General features: G+C 37.6%; 2 protein-coding genes across 2 annotated transcripts; both read right to left on the reverse strand.

Annotated features, from left to right (window-relative positions):
• Window positions 1-3,339: 3,339 nt before the first annotated feature.
• LOC128221589 (uncharacterized) lies at window positions 3,340-10,095 on the reverse strand. The gene is made up of 2 exons (XM_052930195.1): window positions 9,965-10,095; window positions 3,340-7,594 (listed from the first exon to the last, which is right to left on the reverse strand). Exons 1-2 carry the CDS (start codon window positions 10,084-10,086, stop codon window positions 3,340-3,342), a joined length of 4,377 nt encoding a protein of 1,458 aa, XP_052786155.1. The 5' UTR covers window positions 10,087-10,095.
• A 757-nt stretch (window positions 10,096-10,852) lies between these two features.
• On the reverse strand, window positions 10,853-22,064 carry LOC128221590 (uncharacterized). Its single transcript, XM_052930196.1, is given in 6 exon segments — window positions 10,853-14,300; window positions 16,668-16,804; window positions 18,821-19,052; window positions 20,029-20,149; window positions 20,152-20,273; window positions 21,937-22,064. Coding segments are annotated over 6 exon segments (4,188 nt in total).
• Between the last annotated feature and the right edge of the window lie 1,299 nt (window positions 22,065-23,363).

Genomic DNA, 23,363 nt, shown 5'->3' on the forward strand with positions numbered 1-23,363 from the left:
CAGTCAAGTCCGGTCCGGCAGTTGTCTTCATCCCACCGCTGCCACCATTTATAACGTGCGAGGCCAACAAGGCCAACAGGTCCCTTAAGAGAAAAGTATGCTCAACTTTGAAGGGGTCGACTTGTTCTTAAATATAGTATATTCTCCATCCACGCGGAGACCTGGATTTGCCAATTTGCATATAATAATAAACAAGTACATCAACGTTCTACGAACGCACTTCCGCATACAGCGGAACGTTACAGTATAATGTACATCTATTTGAGGCTCGAACATGACGTTCCTGTTAAGACAATTAAGGCAATGTTAGTAATTCCAATTAATGTTTTAGTTATACGGACTTGAGTCGAGTAAACCTGAAGCTAATGATTGAAATAAAAAACTTAAGGACAGATGTTCAATTAAGATTAAGAATTATATAAATGCTACTAATGTAACGTGCCGGCTGTATGTTTAATCGCTGTCATAGAGAGCTGAAATATATGGATAGCTCTTATTATCAACCAAATAATCAGGGTTCAAAGATTACTTATTGGTTTATATCAAGTTCAATCCCTTTAATAGTGAATGGCCTTCTCTTACGGGAGCTTATCTTTGCGATGCAAAATACCTGAACCTTTGTCAGCACATAGATCGCAATGCCCTGTGGCCAACGCCGATGCCAGGTATGAGGCTTACTGGAGTTTTCTAGCCACCAGCTCCGATCATCAGACTAGATCGCAAAGCTCAATGTATCTGGTTACTTGAACTGGAACGCTTGATTACTCTATAGATGTCAAGTTTCTGGTGCATTTTTATCCCACAGATCGCAATGCTCTATGTTCAATACTAAACAACCAGAAGGTGAAGAATAGACGATTTCCGGTTTTCTGCTTGATGTCACCTCGACGGCGGTCAAACACAGAAGGATTACTTCAGCTGAGCGTCGCGCTTATATATTCCCCGGGCGGACGAGTTTTTTTATTAATATGTGTAAAACGGGTAAATTCTCTTTGCGAAATGTTTTAGGGAGACAACTTTATTTTTATTGATATTCTTTATGAAAACAAATCCCGTTTAATAAATAATATTTAACATGATTTCTTAAATTAGTATTGTTGGAAATAAAATATTTGTATAGAATAATTAAGTCTGATATATATATAAAAAAACTTTGGAAAACACCGGCAGACATTTAACTTTGTAATGCAAATGGCCAATTTATAATAAAGGGTGGTAATCGTGCAAATATGCGGTAACGCTACGCTATGAAAATCCAGAACAGTTACGCCATAGTTCGCCTTTTATACTGCGTTAAAGAAACATGAAACACACAACGAAACTTAATTTATATCAGTTTCAGACTTGAAGAAGTAATATGAACAACATTTAAAGCAAAATGTTGACTTTGATTTGGCTGTGTTAATACAAAGTCAAACATTTAAAAAAAGTGATGGTGATATGTGTATGTGCATAAGAGGTTCATTGCGATTGCTCCAATATGAGTTACAATCCTCGATTGTGTAGCAAATCGCATTCAATGATAATTGACTGTTCTGTCTCATCGTCCACGATAGGCCCTGGAAGGCAACGAATGCCTGCCCATTTCCGTTTCGACTAAGCCCGATTGAATTATAACTGCATAACGGATGCGCCATGTCTTGAAAAGAAAATCGTAGCAGCACCCTGTCAGTTTAAAACAGCGGTCATTTAACAAAAAAATGCCTTTTATTTCCAAACAAAAAATGCGACAGGAGATATGATAGGGAATAACAAAACAAACTTTCAACTATTAACTTCTTAAGCTAAGATCCACTGTATGAGTACTTCAAAACCAAGATTATATACAGACACATATCAAGATCATGTGATACGATGTACAACAGCAACAGCAAGTTAAATACATCATTACAAAGCAAGAAGTACTTGTAATATTAACTATATATATATATATATATATATATATATATATATATATATATATATATATATATATATATATATTTGCCTTGAAATAAAAAAATTTAAGTTATAATTTTTCCAACGTACATTTGTAATAATATAATATTTGTAAGTAGAAAACCAGCTGAATGAGCAGTCAAAACGCGCTAGTGTTTTCCTAGAGAGTAAATGTTATAAGACAGATGTGCAATCGAAAATCAACTACAAGGAGTGTGAACATGTGAACTTATTAATGCTAAAAAAACACTACATTAATTTAAATATTTTGTAAATATGAAAGGTTAAAGAACAAACGTTTACACAGTTGGTATCATACGTTAATCACATTAAAGAAAAGTAATATCATGTATGTTTGGAGGATAAACTGTCTTGCCAGTCAAAACGCGTTAGGTTTCATTTAAACCGTCTCCGTGGCCTAGTGGTTAGGACTCCGTTTAAGGACGGGGGCGGGCTCGTGGGTTCAATCCCTGGCCGCTTCATACCGAAAGACGTTAAAATGTGGTACAAGTAGCTACCTTGACTGACACTAGGTTTAAAAGGTAGTGCTTGGAAAAGTGGTGTACTCAGTACTGGTTTAACCCAGGAAAGTTGTTCCCCGTGTATTGGTGCTTTACACCGAGCTCGTCAAAGAACCAGGGGGTATCTTCGAAAAATAGATAGGGTATTGCACACACGCACACGCACACGCACACACACACACACACACACAGACACACACACACACACACACACACACACACACACACACACATAAACATATACTTACAAACATACATACATACTTATTCACAAATACTTTATTTAATGTGCAAAACAAGCAAAAATAACTTTTCATGACGTTATTTTTTTTCGTTTTGATAAAGTCAAGTAAAGAACGATTCTACAATCGCAGATTCACATACACTGAACGATCAATTTGTAGGTATTCCATTATTTGAAATGAAATCTTATCTGACCTCACATGTTTTGCGATCTTGTAAGGGCACAAGGGCTTGATTGTTATATTACTTCTTGCACAATTAGTAATTAGTCCGTCCCAAAACATCATTAAATGCCATGTTTGATACGCTGATATGCGTAATCGAAAAACAAACTTAAAAACACTAGATATTATATTGCTGGTTGATAAGTTTAATTTAAAGCTGCACTCTCACGGATTAAACGTTTTGACAACTTTTTTTTATTTTTTGCCTTGGAACGAGCCGATTTTTGCGGAAATGCATGGAAACCAGTTATATTAGACTGCTGACAAATATTAGATCGCAGAATTTAATATTTAAGTAAAAAAAATGATGTTAGTAACGATTTAAGCCATAAAACATTAATTTCCGAACGATAATATGAAAATCTGCGATATGATCTTTTGTCAGCAAACTTTTATCATTGGTTTGCAGATATTTACGCATAACGGTATATTGCCGCGGATTGTTTAACAGTCTTGCTGTAATGTCTGTCGGTATCTTGGTCGACAACGCATGTATGTGGTGTAGATGAATCGTCATATAAGGAACGGCATGTTGCCGAGGATTGTTTAACAGCCTTGCTGTTATGTCTGTCGGTATCGTGTTCGACAACGCGTGCATGTCGTGTAGATGAATCGTCATGTAAGGAACGGCTTGTTGCCAAGGATTGTTCATCAACCTTGTGGCTTTGCCTGTCGGTATCGTGATCGACAACGCGTGTATGTCGTGTAGATGAATCGTCATATAAGGAACGGCTTGTTGCCAAGGATTGTTTAACAGCCTTGCTGTTATGTCTGTCGGTATCGTGGTCGACAACGCGTGTATGTCGTGTAGATGAATCGTCATGTAAGGAACGGCTTGTTGCCAAGGATTGTTTAACAGCCTTGCTGTTATGTCTGTCGGTATCGTGGTCGACAACGCGTGTATGTCGTGTAGATGAATCGTCATATAAGGAACGGCTTGTTGCCAAGGATTGTTTAACAGCCTTGCTGTTATGTCTGTCGGTATCGTGGTCGACAACGCGTGCATGTCGTGTAGATGAATCGTCATGTAAGGAACGGCTTGTTGCCAAGGATTGTTCAACAGCCTTGTGGCTTTGCCTGTCGGTATCTAGGTCGACAACGCGTGTATGTGGTGTAGATGAATCGCCATATAAGGAACGGCTTGACGTCAAGGATTGTTTAACAGGCTTGCTTTTATGTATGTCGGTATCTAGGTCGACAATGCGTGTATGTCGTATAGATGAATCGTCATATAAGGAAAGGCTTGTTGTCGAGGTTTGTTTAACTGCCTTGCTGTTATGCCTGTCGATATCTTGGTCGACAACGCGTGTATGTGGTGTAGATGAATCGTCATATAAGGAAAGGCTTGACATCAAGGATTGTTTAACAGGCTTGCTTTTATGAATGTCGGTATCTAGGTCGACAATGCGTGTATGTCGTGTAGATGAATCGTCATATAAGGAAAGGATTGTTGTCGAGGTTTGTTTAACTGCCTTGCTGTTATGCCTGTCGATATCTTGGTCGACAACGCGTGTATGTGGTGTAGATGAATCGTCATATAAGGAAAGGCTTGTTGTCGAGGTTTGTTCAATAGCCTTGTTGCTATGTCTGTCGGTATCGTGGTCGACAACGCGTGTATGTGGTGTAGATGAATCGTCATGTAAGGAACGGCTTGTTGTCGAATATTGTTCAACAGCCTTGTTGCTATGTTTGTTGGTTTCTTTTTCGACAACGCGTGTATGTCGTGTAGATGAATCGTCATATAAGGAACGGATTGTTGCCGAGGACTGATTAACAGCCTTGTTGCTATATCTGTCGGTATCTTTGTCGACAACGCGTGTATGTGGTGTAGATGAATCGTCATGTAAGGAACGGCTTGTTGTCGAATATTGTTCAACAGCCTTGTTGCTATGTTTGTTGGTTTCTTTGTCGACAACGCGTGTATGTCGTGTAAATGAATCGTCATATAAGGAACGGATTGTTGCCGAGGACTGATTAACAGTCTTGTTGCTATATCTGTCGGTATCTTTGTCGACAACGCGTGTATGTCGTGTAGATGAATCGTCATGTAAGGAACGGATTGTTGCCGAGGACTGATTAACAGCCTCGTTGCTATATCTGTCGGTATCTTTGTCGACAACGCGTGTATGTCGTGTAGATGAATCGTCATGTAAGGAACGGATTGTTGCCGAGGACTGATTAACAGCCTTGTTGCTATATCTGTCGGTATCTTTGTCGACAACGCGTGTATGTCGTATAGATGAATCGTCATATAAGGCACGGCTTGCTGCTGAGGATTGTTTAACAGCCTTGCTGTTATGTCTTTCGTCATCCCTTGTACTCATGAGTAGTGTTTTGCCCTTTACACAATGACTTGCTGCTGAGGAGATTTTAACTGCACTTCTGTTATGTCTGTCGGTATCTTGGTCGACCCCGTGTGTATGTTGTGTAGGTAATTTGTCATACACTGACAGGATTTCTGTCATTGATGGTTTAACAGCCTGTCTGTAGTTTCTGTCGGTATCTTGGTCGACAACGTTTGAATGATGTGTAGGTGATTTGTCAGACACGGATTGGATTTCTGCCAATAGTTGTTTACCAGCCTTGCTATGGTGTCTCTCGGTATATTGGTCGACAACGTTTGTATTTGGTGTAGGTGAATCGTGATACACGGATTGGCTTGCTGCCAATGAATGTTCAACGTTCTTTCTGCAGTGTCTTTCGGTATCTTGGTCGATAACACGTGTTTGTGGTGTACGTAAATCGTCCTGTACCGATTGGCTTGCTGTCAATGATAGTTTAACAGGCTTTCTGTAGTGTATGTCAGTATCTTGGTCGACAACGTGTGTATGCTGTGTACGCGAATCGTCATACACGAATTGATCTGCTGCCAAAGAATGTTCAACATTCTTTTGGTGGTGTCTGTCGGTAATATGGTAGATTACTCGTGTAAGTTGTTTATGTGAATCGTCCTGTACAGAAGGGCTTGCCGTCAATGATTGTTTATCAGTATTTTTGTAGTGTCCTTCGGTATCTTGGTCGACAGCGTGTGTATGTTGTATAGGCGTATCGCCCTGTATCGATTGGCATTGCGCCAATTTTTGCTTAAAAGCCTTTCTGTTATGTATGTCAGTATCGTGGTTGACATCGCGTGCATGTTGTGAAGGTGAAACGTCATATACGGAAAGGCCTGCTGCCGATTGTTGTTTACCAGTCTTTATGTGGTGTCTGCCGGTATCTTGGTCGACAACGTGTGTATGTTTTGTAGGTGAATCATACACGGATTTGCTTGCTGTCAATGATTGTTTAACACTGATTTTGATTAAGCTTTCGTTTTTTCGTTGATTTGGGCGGGTATTCTTTATAAATGTTTTATCCTGTACGGAATGACTTTCTGCCGAGGATTGTTTAACAGCCCCTCTATATTTGTCGTGGTTGGGGGAATCTCGAACGATAGTGTGGGTACTCGGTATACGTGATTCGTCGTGTCTGGATTTGCTTTCTGCATAGGATTGTGTAACAGCCCCGATGCCATGTCTGTCGGCTTTGACGTTGTTGTAGTCGTCTTTATAGATTGCCCTGGTACTCGATATAAAAGATTCGTCCTGTACGGATTTGGTTGCTGCAGAGGTTCGTGGAACATCTCTGCTGTCGTGTCTATCGATTTCTCGGGCTATGACAGCGGCAGTGTTACGTTGTTTAAGTGATTCGTCTTGTACAGATTGTCTGGCTGTCGGGAAATCTTTCATAGTCCTTCTGAAAAGGCTTTCATCTTCTCTTTCGGATTGGCTTTCTGTTGAAGATCTTTTAACAGCCCTTCTGTGGTGGCTGTCGTTGTCTAAAGCAATTGCGCGAATACGTTCTATCAGTTGTTCGTCATGTTCGGAGTTGTTTGCTAACGAGGAATGTCTCACAGACCTTCTGCCGCAGTTGTCAGTGTTTTGCGTGATGGTGAGGGTAGGTTGTATAAGTTCATCATTGCTATCGGAGTTTTGGTCGAGAAATTGGGTTGGAAATTCAGTTGTTTTTCTTAAACCTTTTACCTGGCGTGTTGTTGCTTTTCGTAGTACCTCATCACTAGCAGCTGAACTCTGTGATTTCAAAGTATCTGTCTCATATACTGGTCTATGCCCTTGAATTATAGTTTGATTTACAGCGTTCGACGGAGACATATGATAAATTGATGAAGCTGCTCGTTGAATCGTTTGTGTCTCTTTACCCGTTTCATAAGGTATCTGCATATTTTGACCGGTAACGACATATCGTTCTTTGCGAGTAATAATGGCCGTTTCAGACAATGGCATACAGCTGGATGACTTTATTTCATCTTCACTATCATGTGATTCAGACCAAGCTAATGTCGGACGACGGTGTCGCAGATCATTTGAAACACTCACTGACTGTTCTTTAAGTATGTTAGTCTTATGTGCCTCTGGCTCAGATGTAATTAGTTTATCGGGTTTCAAATACCAGCTCCCACCTGGGGATCCTCTCACTTTAATAGACACTCCACCGTTTTTTGAATTCATTTTCTGTTTTGGTATGTATCTGGTTAGACGCACGTTGATCGTTTCTATTTTCCCGAGACGCTCTAGGTGTTTAAACACCCACAGTCGACGATTGTCCGCTGTTATCCATTTTTGGCGTACTGACTTCACGAAAATTAGAGGTATTTTGAAGACGCTGCATCTATGAAATATACGAATATATCAACAATTAATGTTTTCATAAAGCAGAAAATATTAGTTGCGTTCTTGACCTAATTAGCTGTGCAGACCGTTCTACAAATGGACACGGGGCATGTTTTCCAAAGCACAGTATGATTGGTTTAACAAAAATGTCTCATTTAAACGGCATATTATGCAAATAAAGTACAGATCAGGACCTTCATTGCATCCAGCATGCAGTTATTTTCTCAAATATCTACAAATATAGAACATCAGGTCGAGATAACGTCGTTATTACATGTTGAAAATATTTTAATAAAAGGAATATATAATTGTTATTGCAGCATATATATGTAATTTGAGAACACTTCTAAACAAATCATTTTAGCAGATCATCGTACAGACATCAGTTTTTGTTGAAGATACTTCATTAATATAAGCGCAAATACTTGTTTAAATTTATTTATTATTTTTACGGTTTACAAATACAACAATTATGCTAACGTGCGTTAGCATTATACGCATGTATACATATTTGATCACCAAACAATTTCATTCTAGCATTCAATCCAATCATCCTACTTCCGGAAGTATTTTTACAGTATCTTAAGTAGGATATGTAGGATAATCTTTCATAATTATTTAATTGTTGATTTTTAGAAAAGCTGTGTGCTTGCCCTAACGTTTGATGTATTATTTAGAGAAGGTCAATTATTCAACAAAAACCACTCTCATTTATATCCAAAGGTCGGCTCACAAATGTGATTCTCGTTTATCTATTGCTTTTTTACCCATTAACAATGATCCAATATTTGAGGGATGACTTAGTACATTAATTTGTTTGAAAATAAAAATACAATATGATACGAAACCAACCTTTCCTCATAAATATCATCCAGAGTTTCACCAATTAGTATTTTGCTGAGTTGTGACCTTCTATCAAATACATTGTTGACTGAATCCTGTGAGTAATATATTTCAGATGGCTTTAAACAGAGACACATCATTACAGATCATGTCTGTCCTAATAGTATTCGTTATCCGAGTGTATGCGCTAATCAGTTATCATTTTCTGAAATTCTTATCGGAATCCAACATGTATTAAGTTAAAAAAAAGCCGATCAATGCTAAAGTGTGCATGTATCAGTAAACCAATACTAAAACAAAAATAATGCTATTCTCTTTATCAAAATACAAAAAATACGGTAGTAGTAGTAGTAGTAGTAGTAGTAGTTGTAGTAGTAGAAGTAGTATTTGATGTAATAGTAGAAGTAGTGGAAGTGGTAGTGGTATTAGCAGTGGCAGTGACAGTAGTAGTGGTGGTGGTGGTTGTGGTGGTGTAGGTGGTAGTAGAAGTAGTAGTAGTAGTAGTAGTAGTAGTAGTTGTAGTAGTAGTAGTAGTAGTAGTAGTAGTAGTAGTAGTAGTAGTAGTAGTAGTAGTAGTAGTAGTAGTAGTAGTAGTAGTAGTAGTAGTAGTAGTAGTAGTAGTAAATGTAGTAGTAGTAGTAGTAGTAGTAGTAGTAGTAGTAGTTGTAGTAGTAGAAGTAGTAGTAGAAGTAGTAGTAGTAGTAGTAGTAGTAGTTGTTGTAGTAGTAGTAGTAGTAGTAGTAGTAGTAGTTGTAGTAGTAGTAGTAGTAGTAGTAGAAGTAGTAGTAGTTGTAGTAGTAGAAGTAGTAGTAGAAGTAGTAGTAGTAGTAGTAGTAGTAGTTGTAGTAGTAGTAGTAGTAGTAGTAGTAGTAGTAGTAGTAGTAGTAGTAGTAGTAGTAGTAGTAGTTGTAGTAGTAGTAGTAGTAGTAGTAGTAGTAGTAGTAGTAGTAGTAGTAGTAGTAGTAGTAGTAGTAATAGTAGTAGTAGTAGTAGTAGTAGTAGTAGTAGTAGTAGTAGTAGTAGTAATATAGTAGTAGTAGTAGTAGTAGTAGTAATAGTAGTAGTAGTAGTAGTAGTAGTAGTAGTAGTAGTAGTAGTAGTAGTAGTAGTAGTAGTAGTAGTAGTAGTAGTAGTAGTAATGAATGATCGATTTTATTGATTGCTTTATTACGTGTGGAAATAAAAATGATTGTTTTAACAAAATTTGGATACATAATTGAAATATTACTTCAGTTCCTACTCCATGCAGATTTTTATCCGTTTTGGATATACTCCCATATTTTCTGCAAAAAGAATTCCTTCTTTCGATATTATTTAGATCAATGTTCAATATGGCATGTTCAAAATATACCCGATGTATCGCTACATGATTCAATAATACATTCTGCATGTTGTCACGCGATAATGTGTATTAAGATCTTTATTGTTTTATGTTTTATCATTTATAAACTGAATGATGTTTGAACATTCAAACGAAGACCTAAAACGAAACGACTTTTAACTCAAGCCATAAATTTAAACATACCTCTCTTCACAAATATCATCCAAAGTTTCTCCAATGAGTTTGTGGCTATGTTCACATCTTTGGCCAAAAACATTGTTTATGGAATCCTGGGAATAATATATTTCTGAAGGCTTTAATTCCATGATTAAAGGTAATTTCTGTTAATACAGGACTATAGATCACGTTTCATCATCTACTTAAATTCCGCATATTTAAGCCGACTATTTTAAATGATTCACTTCAGGTGTTTCAAATAGTAACAAAATGCTAACAAGTATAGCATATAATGTTATCTTCTTATTTAGTAAAATATGACTCATCTGTTTTCTGAAACGGTCCATAAATAATTAAACAATTAAACAAGTCGTAATATCAGAAAATAACATTCTACTTTCCTTTTCCTATTATTTTTAAATATACCCTATATTTCCACACTTGTTTAACAGTCTTGCTGTAATGTCTGTCGGTATCTTGGTCGACAACGCATGTATGTGGTGTAGATGAATCGTCATATAAGGAACGGCTTGTTGCCAAGGATTGTTTAACAGCCTTGCTGTTATGTCTGTCGGTATCGTGTTCGACAACGCGTGTATGTCGTGTAGATGAATCGTCATGTAAGGAACGGCTTGTTGCCAAGGATTGTTTAACAGCCTTGCTGTTATGTCTGTCGGTATCGTGGTCGACAACGCGTGCATGTCGTGTAGATGAATCGTCATGTAAGGAACGGCTTGTTGCCAAGGATTGTTCAACAGCCTTGTGGCTTTGCCTGTCGGTATCTAGGTCGACAACGCGTGTATGTGGTGTAGATGAATCGCCATATAAGGAACGGCTTGACGTCAAGGATTGTTTAACAGGCTTGCTTTTATGTATGTCGGTATCTAGGTCGACAATGCGTGTATGTCGTATAGATTAATCGTCATATAAGGAAAGGCTTGTTGTCGAGGTTTGTTTAACTGCCTTGCTGTTATGCCTGTCGATATCTTGGTCGACAACGCGTGTATGTGGTGTAGATGAATCGTCATATAAGGAAAGGCTTGACATCAAGGATTGTTTAACAGGCTTGCTTTTATGAATGTCGGTATCTAGGTCGACAATGCGTGTATGTCGTGTAGATGAATCGTCATATAAGGAAAGGATTGTTGTCGAGGTTTGTTTAACTGCCTTGCTGTTATGCCTGTCGATATCTTGGTCGACAACGCGTGTATGTGGTGTAGATGAATCGTCATATAAGGAAAGGCTTGTTGTCGAGGATTGTTCAATAGCCTTGTTGCTATGTCTGTCGGTATCGTGGTCGACAACGCGTGTATGTGGTGTAGATGAATCGTCATGTAAGGAACGGCTTGTTGTCGAATATTGTTCAACAGCCTTGTTGCTATGTTTGTTGGTTTCTTTTTCGACAACGCGTGTATGTCGTGTAGATGAATCGTCATATAAGGAACGGATTGTTGCCGAGGACTGATTAACAGCCTTGTTGCTATATCTGTCGGTATCTTTGTCGACAACGCGTGTATGTGGTGTAGATGAATCGTCATGTAAGGAACGGCTTGTTGTCGAATATTGTTCAACAGCCTTGTTGCTATGTTTGTTGGTTTCTTTGTCGACAACGCGTGTATGTCGTGTAAATGAATCGTCATATAAGGAACGGATTGTTGCCGAGGACTGATTAACAGTCTTGTTGCTATATCTGTCGGTATCTTTGTCGACAACGCGTGTATGTCGTGTAGATGAATCGTCATGTAAGGAACGGATTGTTGCCGAGGACTGATTAACAGCCTCGTTGCTATATCTGTCGGTATCTTTGTCGACAACGCGTGTATGTCGTGTAGATGAATCGTCATGTAAGGAACGGATTGTTGCCGAGGACTGATTAACAGCCTTGTTGCTATATCTGTCGGTATCTTTGTCGACAACGCGTGTATGTCGTATAGATGAATCGTCATATAAGGCACGGCTTGCTGCTGAGGATTGTTTAACAGCCTTGCTGTTATGTCTTTCGTCATCCCTTGTACTCATGAGTAGTGTTTTGCCCTTTACACAATGACTTGCTGCTGAGGAGATTTTAACTGCACTTCTGTTATGTCTGTCGGTATCTTGGTCGACCCCGTGTGTATGTTGTGTAGGTAATTTGTCATACACTGACAGGATTTCTGTCATTGATGGTTTAACAGCATGTCTGTAGTTTCTGTCGGTATCTTGGTCGACAACGTTTGAATGATGTGTAGGTGATTTGTCAGACACGGATTGGATTTCTGCCAATAGTTGTTTACCAGCCTTGCTATGGTGTCTCTCGGTATATTGGTCGACAACGTTTGTATTTGGTGTAGGTGAATCGTGATACACGGATTGGCTTGCTGCCAATGAATGTTCAACGTTCTTTCTGCAGTGTCTTTCGGTATCTTGGTCGATAACACGTGTTTGTGGTGTACGTAAATCGTCCTGTACCGATTGGCTTGCTGTCAATGATAGTTTAACAGGCTTTCTGTAGTGTATGTCAGTATCTTGGTCGACAACGTGTGTATGCTGTGTACGCGAATCGTCATACACGAATTGATCTGCTGCCAAAGAATGTTCAACATTCTTTTGGTGGTGTCTGTCGGTAATATGGTAGATTACTCGTGTAAGTTGTTTATGTGAATCGTCCTGTACAGAAGGGCTTGCCGTCAATGATTGTTTATCAGTATTTTTGTAGTGTCCTTCGGTATCTTGGTCGACAGCGTGTGTATGTTGTATAGGCGTATCGCCCTGTATCGATTGGCATTGCGCCAATTTTTGCTTAAAAGCCTTTCTGTTATGTATGTCAGTATCGTGGTTGACATCGCGTGCATGTTGTGAAGGTGAAACGTCATATACGGAAAGGCCTGCTGCCGATTGTTGTTTACCAGTCTTTATGTGGTGTCTGCCGGTATCTTGGTCGACAACGTGTGTATGTTTTGTAGGTGAATCATACACGGATTTGCTTGCTGTCAATGATTGTTTAACACTGATTTTGATTAAGCTTTCGTTTTTTCGTTGATTTGGGCGGGTATTCTTTATAAATGTTTTATCCTGTACGGAATGACTTTCTGCCGAGGATTGTTTAACAGCCCCTCTATATTTGTCGTGGTTGGGGGAATCTCGAACGATAGTGTGGGTACTCGGTATACGTGATTCGTCGTGTCTGGATTTGCTTTCTGCATAGGATTGTGTAACAGCCCCGATGCCATGTCTGTCGGCTTTGACGTTGTTGTAGTCGTCTTTATAGATTGCCCTGGTACTCGATATAAAAGATTCGTCCTGTACGGATTTGGTTGCTGCAGAGGTTCGTGGAACATCTCTGCTGTCGTGTCTATCGATTTCTCGGGCTATGACAGCGGCAGTGTTACGTTGTTTAAGTGATTCGTCTTGTACAGATTGTCTGGCTGTCGGGAAATCTTTCATAGTCCTTCTGAAAAGGCTTTCATCTTCTCTTTCGGATTGGCTTTCTGTTGAAGATCTTTTAACAGCCCTTCTGTGGTGGCTGTCGTTGTCTAAAGCAATTGCGCGAATACGTTCTATCAGTTGTTCGTCATGTTCGGAGTTGTTTGCTAACGAGGAATGTCTCACAGACCTTCTGCCGCAGTTGTCAGTGTTTTGCGTGATGGTGAGGGTAGGTTGTATAAGTTCATCATTGCTATCGGAGTTTTGGTCGAGAAATTGGGTTGGAAATTCAGTTGTTTTTCTTAAACCTTTTACCTGGCGTGTTGTTGCTTTTCGTAGTACCTCATCACTAGCAGCTGAACTCTGTGATTTCAAAGTATCTGTCTCATATACTGGTCTATGCCCTTGAATTATAGTTTGATTTACAGCGTTCGACGGAGACATATGATAAATTGATGAAGCTGCTCGTTGAATCGTTTGTGTCTCTTTACCCGTTTCATAAGGTATCTGCATATTTTGACCGGTAACGACATATCGTTCTTTGCGAGTAATAATGGCCGTTTCAGACAATGGCATACAGCTGGATGACTTTATTTCATCTTCACTATCATGTGATTCAGACCAAGCTAATGTCGGACGACGGTGTCGCAGATCATTTGAAACACTCACTGACTGTTCTTTAAGTATGTTAGTCTTATGTGCCTCTGGCTCAGATGTAATTAGTTTATCGGGTTTCAAATACCAGCTCCCACCTGGGGATCCTCTCACTTTAATAGACACTCCACCGTTTTTTGAATTCATTTTCTGTTTTGGTATGTATCTGGTTAGACGCACGTTGATCGTTTCTATTTTCCCGAGACGCTCTAGGTGTTTAAACACCCACAGTCGACGATTGTCCGCTGTTATCCATTTTTGGCGTACTGACTTCACGAAAATTAGAGGTATTTTGAAGACGCTGCATCTATGAAATATACGAATATATCAACAATTAATGTTTTCATAAAGCAGAAAATATTAGTTGCGTTCTTGACCTAATTAGCTGTGCAGACCGTTCTACAAATGGACACGGGGCATGTTTTCCAAAGCACAGTATGATTGGTTTAACAAAAATGTCTCATTTAAACGGCATATTATGCAAATAAAGTACAGATCAGGACCTTCATTGCATCCAGCATGCAGTTATTTTCTCAAATATCTACAAATATAGAACATCAGGTCGAGATAACGTCGTTATTACATGTTGAAAATATTTTAATAAAAGGAATATATAATTGTTATTGCAGCATATATATGTAATTTGAGAACACTTCTAAACAAATCATTTTAGCAGATCATCGTACAGACATCAGTTTTTGTTGAAGATACTTCATTAATATAAGCGCAAATACTTGTTTAAATTTATTTATTATTTTTACGGTTTACAAATACAACAATTATGCTAACGTGCGTTAGCATTATACGCATGTATACATATTTGATCACCAAACAATTTCATTCTAGCATTCAATCCAATCATCCTACTTCCGGAAGTATTTTTACAGTATCTTAAGTAGGATATGTAGGATAATCTTTCATAATTATTTAATTGTTGATTTTTAGAAAAGCTGTGTGCTTGCCCTAACGTTTGATGTATTATTTAGAGAAGGTCAATTATTCAACAAAAACCACTCTCATTTATATCCAAAGGTCGGCTCACAAATGTGATTCTCGTTTATCTATTGCTTTTTTACCCATTAACAATGATCCAATATTTGAGGGATGACTTAGTACATTAATTTGTTTGAAAATAAAAATACAATATGATACGAAACCAACCTTTCCTCATAAATATCATCCAGAGTTTCACCAATTAGTATTTTGCTGAGTTGTGACCTTCTATCAAATACATTGTTGACTGAATCCTGTGAGTAATATATTTCAGATGGCTTTAAACAGAGACACATCATTACAGATCATGTCTGTCCTAATAGTATTCGTTATCCGAGTGTATGCGCTAATCAGTTATCATTTTCTGAAATTCTTATCGGAATCCAACATGTATTAAGTTAAAAAAAAGCCGATCAATGCTAAAGTGTGCATGTATCAGTAAACCAATACTAAAACAAAAATAATGCTATTCTCTTTATCAAAATACAAAAAATACGGTAGTAGTAGTAGTAGTAGTAGTAGTAGTAGTAGTAGTAGAAGTAGTATTTGATGTAATAGTAGAAGTAGTGGAAGTGGTAGTGGTATTAGCAGTGGCAGTGACAGTAGTAGTGGTGGTGGTGGTTGTGGTGGTGTAGGTGGTAGTAGAAGTAGTAGTAGTAGTAGTAGTAGTAGTAGTAGTAGTAGTAGTAGTAGTAGTAGTAGTAGTAGTAGTAGTAGTAGTTGTAGTAGTAGTAGTAGTAGTAGTAGTAGTAGTAGTAGTAGTAGTAGTAGTAAATGTAGTAGTAGTAGTAGTAGTAGTAGTAGTAGTAGTAGTAGTTGTAGTAGTAGAAGTAGTAGTAGAAGTAGTAGTAGTAGTAGTAGTAGTAGTTGTTGTAGTAGTAGTAGTAGTAGTAGTAGTAGTAGTTGTAGTAGTAGTAGTAGTAGTAGTAGAAGTAGTAGTAGTTGTAGTAGTAGAAGTAGTAGTAGAAGTAGTAGTAGTAGTAGTAGTAGTAGTTGTAGTAGTAGTAGTAGTAGTAGTAGTAGTAGTAGTAGTAGTAGTAGTAGTAGTAGTAGTAGTTGTAGTAGTAGTAGTAGTAGTAGTAGTAGTAGTAGTAGTAGTAGTAGTAGTAGTAGTAGTAGTAGTAGTAGTAATAGTAGTAGTAGTAGTAGTAGTAGTAGTAGTAGTAGTAGTAGTAGTAGTAGTAGTAGTAGTAGTAATATAGTAGTAGTAGTAGTAGTAGTAGTAATAGTAGTAGTAGTAGTAGTAGTAGTAGTAGTAGTAGTAGTAGTAGTAGTAGTAGTAGTAGTAGTAGTAATGAATGATCGATTTTATTGATTGCTTTATTACGTGTGGAAATAAAAATGATTGTTTTAACAAAATTTGGATACATAATTGAAATATTACTTCAGTTCCTACTCCATGCAGATTTTTATCCGTTTTGGATATACTCCCATATTTTCTGCAAAAAGAATTCCTTCTTTCGATATTATTTAGATCAATGTTCAATATGGCATGTTCAAAATATACCCGATGTATCGCTACATGATTCAATAATACATTCTGCATGTTGTCACGCGATAATGTGTATTAAGATCTTTATTGTTTTATGTTTTATCATTTATAAACTGAATGATGTTTGAACATTCAAACGAAGACCTAAAACGAAACGACTTTTAACTCAAGCCATAAATTTAAACATACCTCTCTTCACAAATATCATCCAAAGTTTCTCCAATGAGTTTGTGGCTATGTTCACATCTTTGGCCAAAAACATTGTTTATGGAATCCTGGGAATAATATATTTCTGAAGGCTTTAATTCCATGATTAAAGGTAATTTCTGTTAATACAGGACTATAGATCACGTTTCATCATCTACTTAAATTCCGCATATTTAAGCCGACTATTTTAAATGATTCACTTCAGGTGTTTCAAATAGTAACAAAATGCTAACAAGTATAGCATATAATGTTATCTTCTTATTTAGTAAAATATGACTCATCTGTTTTCTGAAACGGTCCATAAATAGTTAAACAATTAAACAAGTCGTAATATCAGAAAATAACATTCTACTTTCCTTTTCCTATTATTTTTAAATATACCCTATATTTCCACACTTGAGTTTTAAATGAATGTGGGTTCCTCGGTCGATAGTGGTGGTACATTTTATAAATAATCAAAGCGCTTAAGGCGTTGAATGGCTTTCGGTCTGCAACGTTTTGTGAGTATAGTCATGTAATTGTAAACCATATTTATTAACATAAACATCTAAAGATAGTAAATGTTCGCTCATAATTTCCTTCGCGAACACTTTTAGAGTTTAATGTTGATTATCAATGAGAATTTACTACCAGGCTATGCCAGCTAAACCAAATGCATCCCAGCAAAATGCACGGGACATACTAATAAGGTGTATGTTTAAAGCTTCTTTGTACAACGCAAAATACCTGTGGATCGAATAACCCACATACTATTTATTCCCTGATTTTTTATGCACATGCATCTTTATAATGCCCTTACTGACATATGTCCCTCGGGGACAAAAGAAACAGATTTATATCGGTTGTTTTTTAAATATGCATACGCATTATGCTACATGATCTAAATATTAATCTGCAATTACTGAGACAAACTGAGAAATATGAAAAAGTTTCATTCGGCATAACATGACTATGACACAAATTGTAGCAGGTCGATATCCTGTCATCGCTTTACGCGATTTGATTTGAAAGGTAATAGTGTATACTATTCATTTAATATTGGTTAAAATGTTGTTAGTATGTACTAACACAAGAGAATAGTTGTATGTGACACTCATTTTACAAATACAAGTAAAACTAACAATCCAAAACAAATGTCAAGTAATAGCCGATTTAGGCAACTTCAAACAACGACTTCTCAGAGTTTATTTCCGGGGAATAAACATGTACGAATGCAATAACTACAATGTACATGTTCATATTATCGGTCCTCGGCCTAAGCAAAATCTAAACACAGGTATATAATACGAGCTCGTACATGTATTTTTTGATTCAGTTCGCGTTCATTTTGAAACTATTTGCGGATTCTGTTTTTTATATTGCGTTCTGTTACTTGTTATTAAAATAATTGTGTTTTTTGTGTACAATTTTAGAGCAGATTTCTTACTTAGTATTTTCGATGTAAATGTTGATGTAAATAAGGTCAGTGACCACCGCAGTTCTAACCGCTCGGATTGATACGCCCGTGTGTGCATTAATTCGCCAAAAGTTTAAAATGTTCCGTCGATCTGCCGTTTCGATTTCCGAGATACGGTTATAAACGTATGCAGGCCTAGCGCCCTACAGCCTAATTATTCAATTACTAAGTATATTAAAGGAGTGTCTTACAACCCTTCTATGGTGTATGACGGTATCTTGGTCGACAACGCATGTATGCTGTGCAGGCCATTAGTCCTGTACGGATTGGCTTGCTGTCGATAATTGTTTTACAGCTCTTCTGTTGTGTCCGTCTGAATCTTGGTCCACACGGTTTGTATGTTAAATGTATAACCTATAGGTGAATAGTAATGTACGGATGTGCTTCATGCATACACATGATTGTTTTCCAGCGCTTCTGTGTTGTACGTTATTCTCTCAGTCGATAACGCGTGTATTTTGTGTAGGTGATTTGTCCTGTACAGTTTGAATTCCTGTTGAACAGCCTTCTGATGTCTCTGTCAGTATCTCGACATTGCTTGTATGTTGTATGGGTAAAATATCATATACGGATTGGCTTTCTCTCAATGTAAATTTAACAGCCCTTCCGTTAAAGCTGACGTTTTCTCGAGGGATAGCGAGGGTACTCGTTATATGTGTTTCGCCATGTACGGATTTACCTGCTGTCGAGGGTGTCCAACAGTCCTTCTGTAGTTGTCATCGGCATCTTGAACGACAGAGCGGGCACTTCGTACAAGGGATTCGTCCTTTACGGATTTACCTGCTGCCGAGGGTTGACTAACAGCCCTCCTATAGTGGTTATCGGCATCTCGAACAACAAAGCGGGCACTTTGTACAAGGGATTCGTCCTTTTCGGATTTACCTGCTGCCGAGGGATGTCTAACAGCCCTCCTGTAGTGGTTATCGGCATCTTGAACAACACAGGGCACTTTGTACAAGGCATTCGTCCTTTACGGATTTGGTTGCTGCAGAGGATCGTTTGACAGCTCCGCTGCCGTGTCGGTCGTTTGTTCGGGCTATGATATCGGCGCACTGTAATGTTGTTTAAATGATTCTTCCCGTACAAATGGTCTTGCTGTAGAGAAAGGTTTAATACGCCTTTTGTGAAGGCTGTCATCTTTTCTATCGATAGTGCGGATACGTTGTGAAAGAGCTTCATCGTGTACGGTAAAAATTGATGCCGACGATTGCCTAACCCTCCTTCGTTGTGGTTGGCGGTGCGGTGTATAAGAGGTTCATCATGTACGGATTGGGTTTCTGTTGAATATGTTTTAATTGCCCTTTTGTGGTGGCTATCGCTGTCTAAAACAATAGCGCGAGTACGCTGTATAAGTTGTTCGTCCTTTACAAAATTGCTTGCTAATGAGGAACGTCGGTGTGGTCTAACCAAAGCGCGGGTACATTGTTTAAAAAAATCATCATTGCTTTCGTTGTTTAGGTCGATATAGCGGGTTGTTCTCAATTGTTGTTCTTGAACCTTTTACCTTGCGTGTTGTTGCTGTTCGTTGTAGTTAATCATTGGCAGCTGGACTGTATGATTTCATAGTATCAGTCGCAGATACGGGTCTATGCCTTTGAATTAAAGTTTGAAATAAATAGTTCGACGGAGACATTTGATAGCATGAAGAAGCTGGCCGTTGAATCAACATAGTCCCATCTACCCTTTTATAAGATTTCAACATATTTTGACAAGTTTCAAATTGTTCTTTGCGAGTAATATTCGCTTTTGTCAAGCAATAAATCGCTCTCATCCTCATCTGATTCAGACAAAGCTTTTATCGGGCGACGTTGTCTGTTTCGAAGCTTAGATGGTACTCTCCCTGATTTTTCTTTGAGTATTTGATATTTCTTTGTCCCTGGTTTTGACCTTATAAACATAACAGGTTCTAAATGCCAGCGGCCACCTTTAGGTCCTCTCACTTCTATCGAAACCCCACCATTATCTGACGTCATTTTTCTCGGCTGTATGTATCCAGTTATACGCACTTGATTGTTTCTAATTTTCCGAGACGCTCTAGATGTTTCAACACCCACAGTCGACGGTTGTCCGCTGTTATCCATTTTACGCCTACTGACTTAACGGTAATTGGAGGCGTTGACAGTACACTGCATCTGCGAAATATACGAATAGATTAATAGATTAGAGCAGAATATATTAGTTACGTTATTAATCAAATTGGCATGGCCTAGGGCATGTATTATCGTCTAAAATAAATTGCAGATAAGTTTTACAACCAGTAAGTATCTGCTTAAAACCTATTTCCTGCAACAAAGTACAACTCCAGTACCTCAATGAAGCTTTACCTCTGAAATAAATAATATCCAAATATTCAGAACTTAGTAGATTCGATACGAAATTTACTAAACGTTTTCTAAGAAATAAATATATTCACTTGATGATTATCATCGAGTAATGCCTGAAAACGTCGTTATAAAGCGCGTTCATGTTCAACGCTATGCATATATGAATTAACGTCAACTGTAGTTACACTAGTTAGATATTATACATATACGTTTACACTCTCTTGGGCTTTTCTGTTTAAATGAAGTGACGTTCATTTCGCATAAATGCCCCATGAAGAAACACCGGCGTAGTAATGCAAATGTAAGTTATGCCCATGCGCATTACACGCTTCCTATCAAAACAATAACAATCGCTACGATAAAAAATGGGAAATATACAAGTAAAACTGTTTTACAAGAGAAACGTTAAAATACCAAATAAAAGTTAAGAACTAGTTGGCATTTTCACTTATTACTCCAATACTGCTCATTCAGTTTATTCCAATTCCGATCCACAACTCAAAATCATCCTGAATTGAAATAGCCCCGAATTGTTTTTGACACTTAGGTCACATTGTGTCAGCTTTAAGTTTTGGGGCAAGTTGGGTTTTTGCTTATACCAGCTTCACCTTTCATCCAATGCACTTTATACTTCACACAATTTTTGATGGCTGTCATACAATAAGGTTACATAACTTCATGTTATTCTAAAACCTTATGGCCATTTGGTTTAATTTCTTGTGCAACATGGCATTTTCGGGTTTTAAGGCAAGTTAGTACTTATAACTCCAAAACCCTTCATTTCATGGACTTCATACTTCACACAATTGTTGACGGCCACCATAAATTAAGTAACATGACTCTATGTTATCTTTTTGAAAGTTGTGCAAATCGCGGGAAAGTCTATATCGCCACGATAACGTGAGACAGGTAGGTCACCGTGCGAAACCGTGGAAAATGTACATCGCAAGGATAACGTAAGAAAGGGAATTTATCGTGAACATTCGGGAAAGTGTAGATTGCCATAATATTGTGAAAAAAGAAAGTTTGCAAGTATATTACTACATAAAAATGCGCTATAATGCCAAAGGATATAATTTGACAGCAAACAACCTTAACTCTTGACCGAACTTACAAAGTTGAAGGCATGCATGTTCAAAATATCAAAACCTGGTGTCATTGTGACTTTTATGTTCACATTAATATTCCGTCTTGAAATGAATGAATTATTATAATATAAATTAATGACGTTGGCAAGTTAAAGTTACAAAATGTTTGAGGTTCAAGTTATTAGCTGAACAATACTGGCGCGAATTGTAGTATCTGAAAAGCTTAAACTTTCCTAGCAAGCTACATAAATGCTTTTATGTTCTGTCAAGTTTCATTAATGATAAAAAAGTTGTTAACAATAAAAATGTTCAATTCGCATTTTATTAAACAATACATGTACAAGGTCCATTCTTATGAAAACACAATGTGATACGACACCAACCTCCCATCACAAATGTCATCCAGAGTTTCACCAATCCGTATGTTCCTGTGTTGTGACTTTCTATCAAACACATTGTTGATTGAATCCTGTGAGTAAAATATTTCATATGGCTTTAAACATGTTTCCATTACTATATATCCAGTTTGTCCTACCAGTACTCGACAACCGAATGTATGCCTTGATCTGTTATGCTATCCATATATGGAGGAAATTGAAGATATTTCCATCTATTTACTTCTGAAACTCTAAACATTCACCTTTTTTGAAATATGATAAATTGCTTCCATGTAGTAGATTAAGAAGTAGAAGTTGCAGTAAATCATGATTGTATGAAAGTGACCGCTTTAGTACATGTGGAAATAGATGATTTGTTTTTCAACGTATTCTTATCTTGCCCATTGTTTTGACATAATGCTATATATAGAATTTAAATACTACCACAGTTATTGGAGCATGCAGTTTTGACGAAATGTTATCTAAAGAATTCGAATACTACCCTATTTAGAGCACGGAGAGTGTTTATAATTATTCATTATTTTCTGAAAATGGATTTTCATGTTTCGATATCATTAAGGTTAATTTTCAGAAAATCATATCTGAAGTATTATCAAATGTGTCGTTACAAGATTGAATGAACCATTCGGAAATGTAGAAGGAAAATGCATATTGTAAACTTGTACGAGTTATAATTATATCGTATATATTGAAAACGTTGTTTTTTCTTTTAATAGTCAACGCATAATTTAAAGTTTATTCTGGATTCGATTTTGCTTACTATTTCAATATTGCAATTATTGATGCAATATTGTTGGGAACAGTATAAGGATGAGTGCCCATACACATGATTTAAGCCCAAGTGAAATCCTCGGTGGTTTCATTGGCATTTCTATGCCGGTATCCCTGTATATATCAATGGAAAATGCTGCATTCACTTGTTATTTCTTACGTGTTGGTCTATTATGTCGTCATTTGCGCCCCTTAAACCGTATAGGTACACATGATAAAGCATGTTGTGACAAATGTGAGGTTGATCACAACTACACCCAGGTGAACACCTGTTTTGCCGACTGTTTTAAGGAGGTAACCCCAATGTTGTGACAAGTGTGAGGTTGATCACAACTACACCCAGGTGAACACCTGTTTTGCCGACTGTTTTAAGGAGGTAACCCCAATGTTGGGACAAGTGTGAGATGATAACCCGAATATAGATTTATAAATATATTTGGATGGAAGTGTAGTCCATCTGTGTTGTTCTGTGTGTTGAACGTATCTCAATAAGCGTCTGTTTGGCCTAAGCTAAGTGCATTTAAACATGGTATTAGTTTATGGTGTTAGTTTTCATTAGCTCAGTCAAACATCTCTTTAAAAGTGTTATTAAATGTTAAAATGATAATACTTTAAATGAGTACTTAGACGAGCACTAAAAT

This window comes from Mya arenaria, chromosome 16, assembly GCF_026914265.1.
Source record: "Mya arenaria isolate MELC-2E11 chromosome 16, ASM2691426v1".
Classification (NCBI taxonomy): Eukaryota; Metazoa; Mollusca; class Bivalvia; order Myida; family Myidae; genus Mya; species Mya arenaria.

Excerpts from the sequence above, each read along its gene's own strand:
- LOC128221589 (XM_052930195.1), bottom strand. The coding sequence starts at position 10,086 with ATGGAATTAAAGCCTTCAGAAATATATTATTCCCAGGATTCCATAAAC. Across the intron at positions 7,595-9,964 it reads GATGATATTTGTGAAGAGAG|ATGCAGCGTCTTCAAAATAC; the intron begins GTATGTTTAAAT and ends TATATTTCATAG.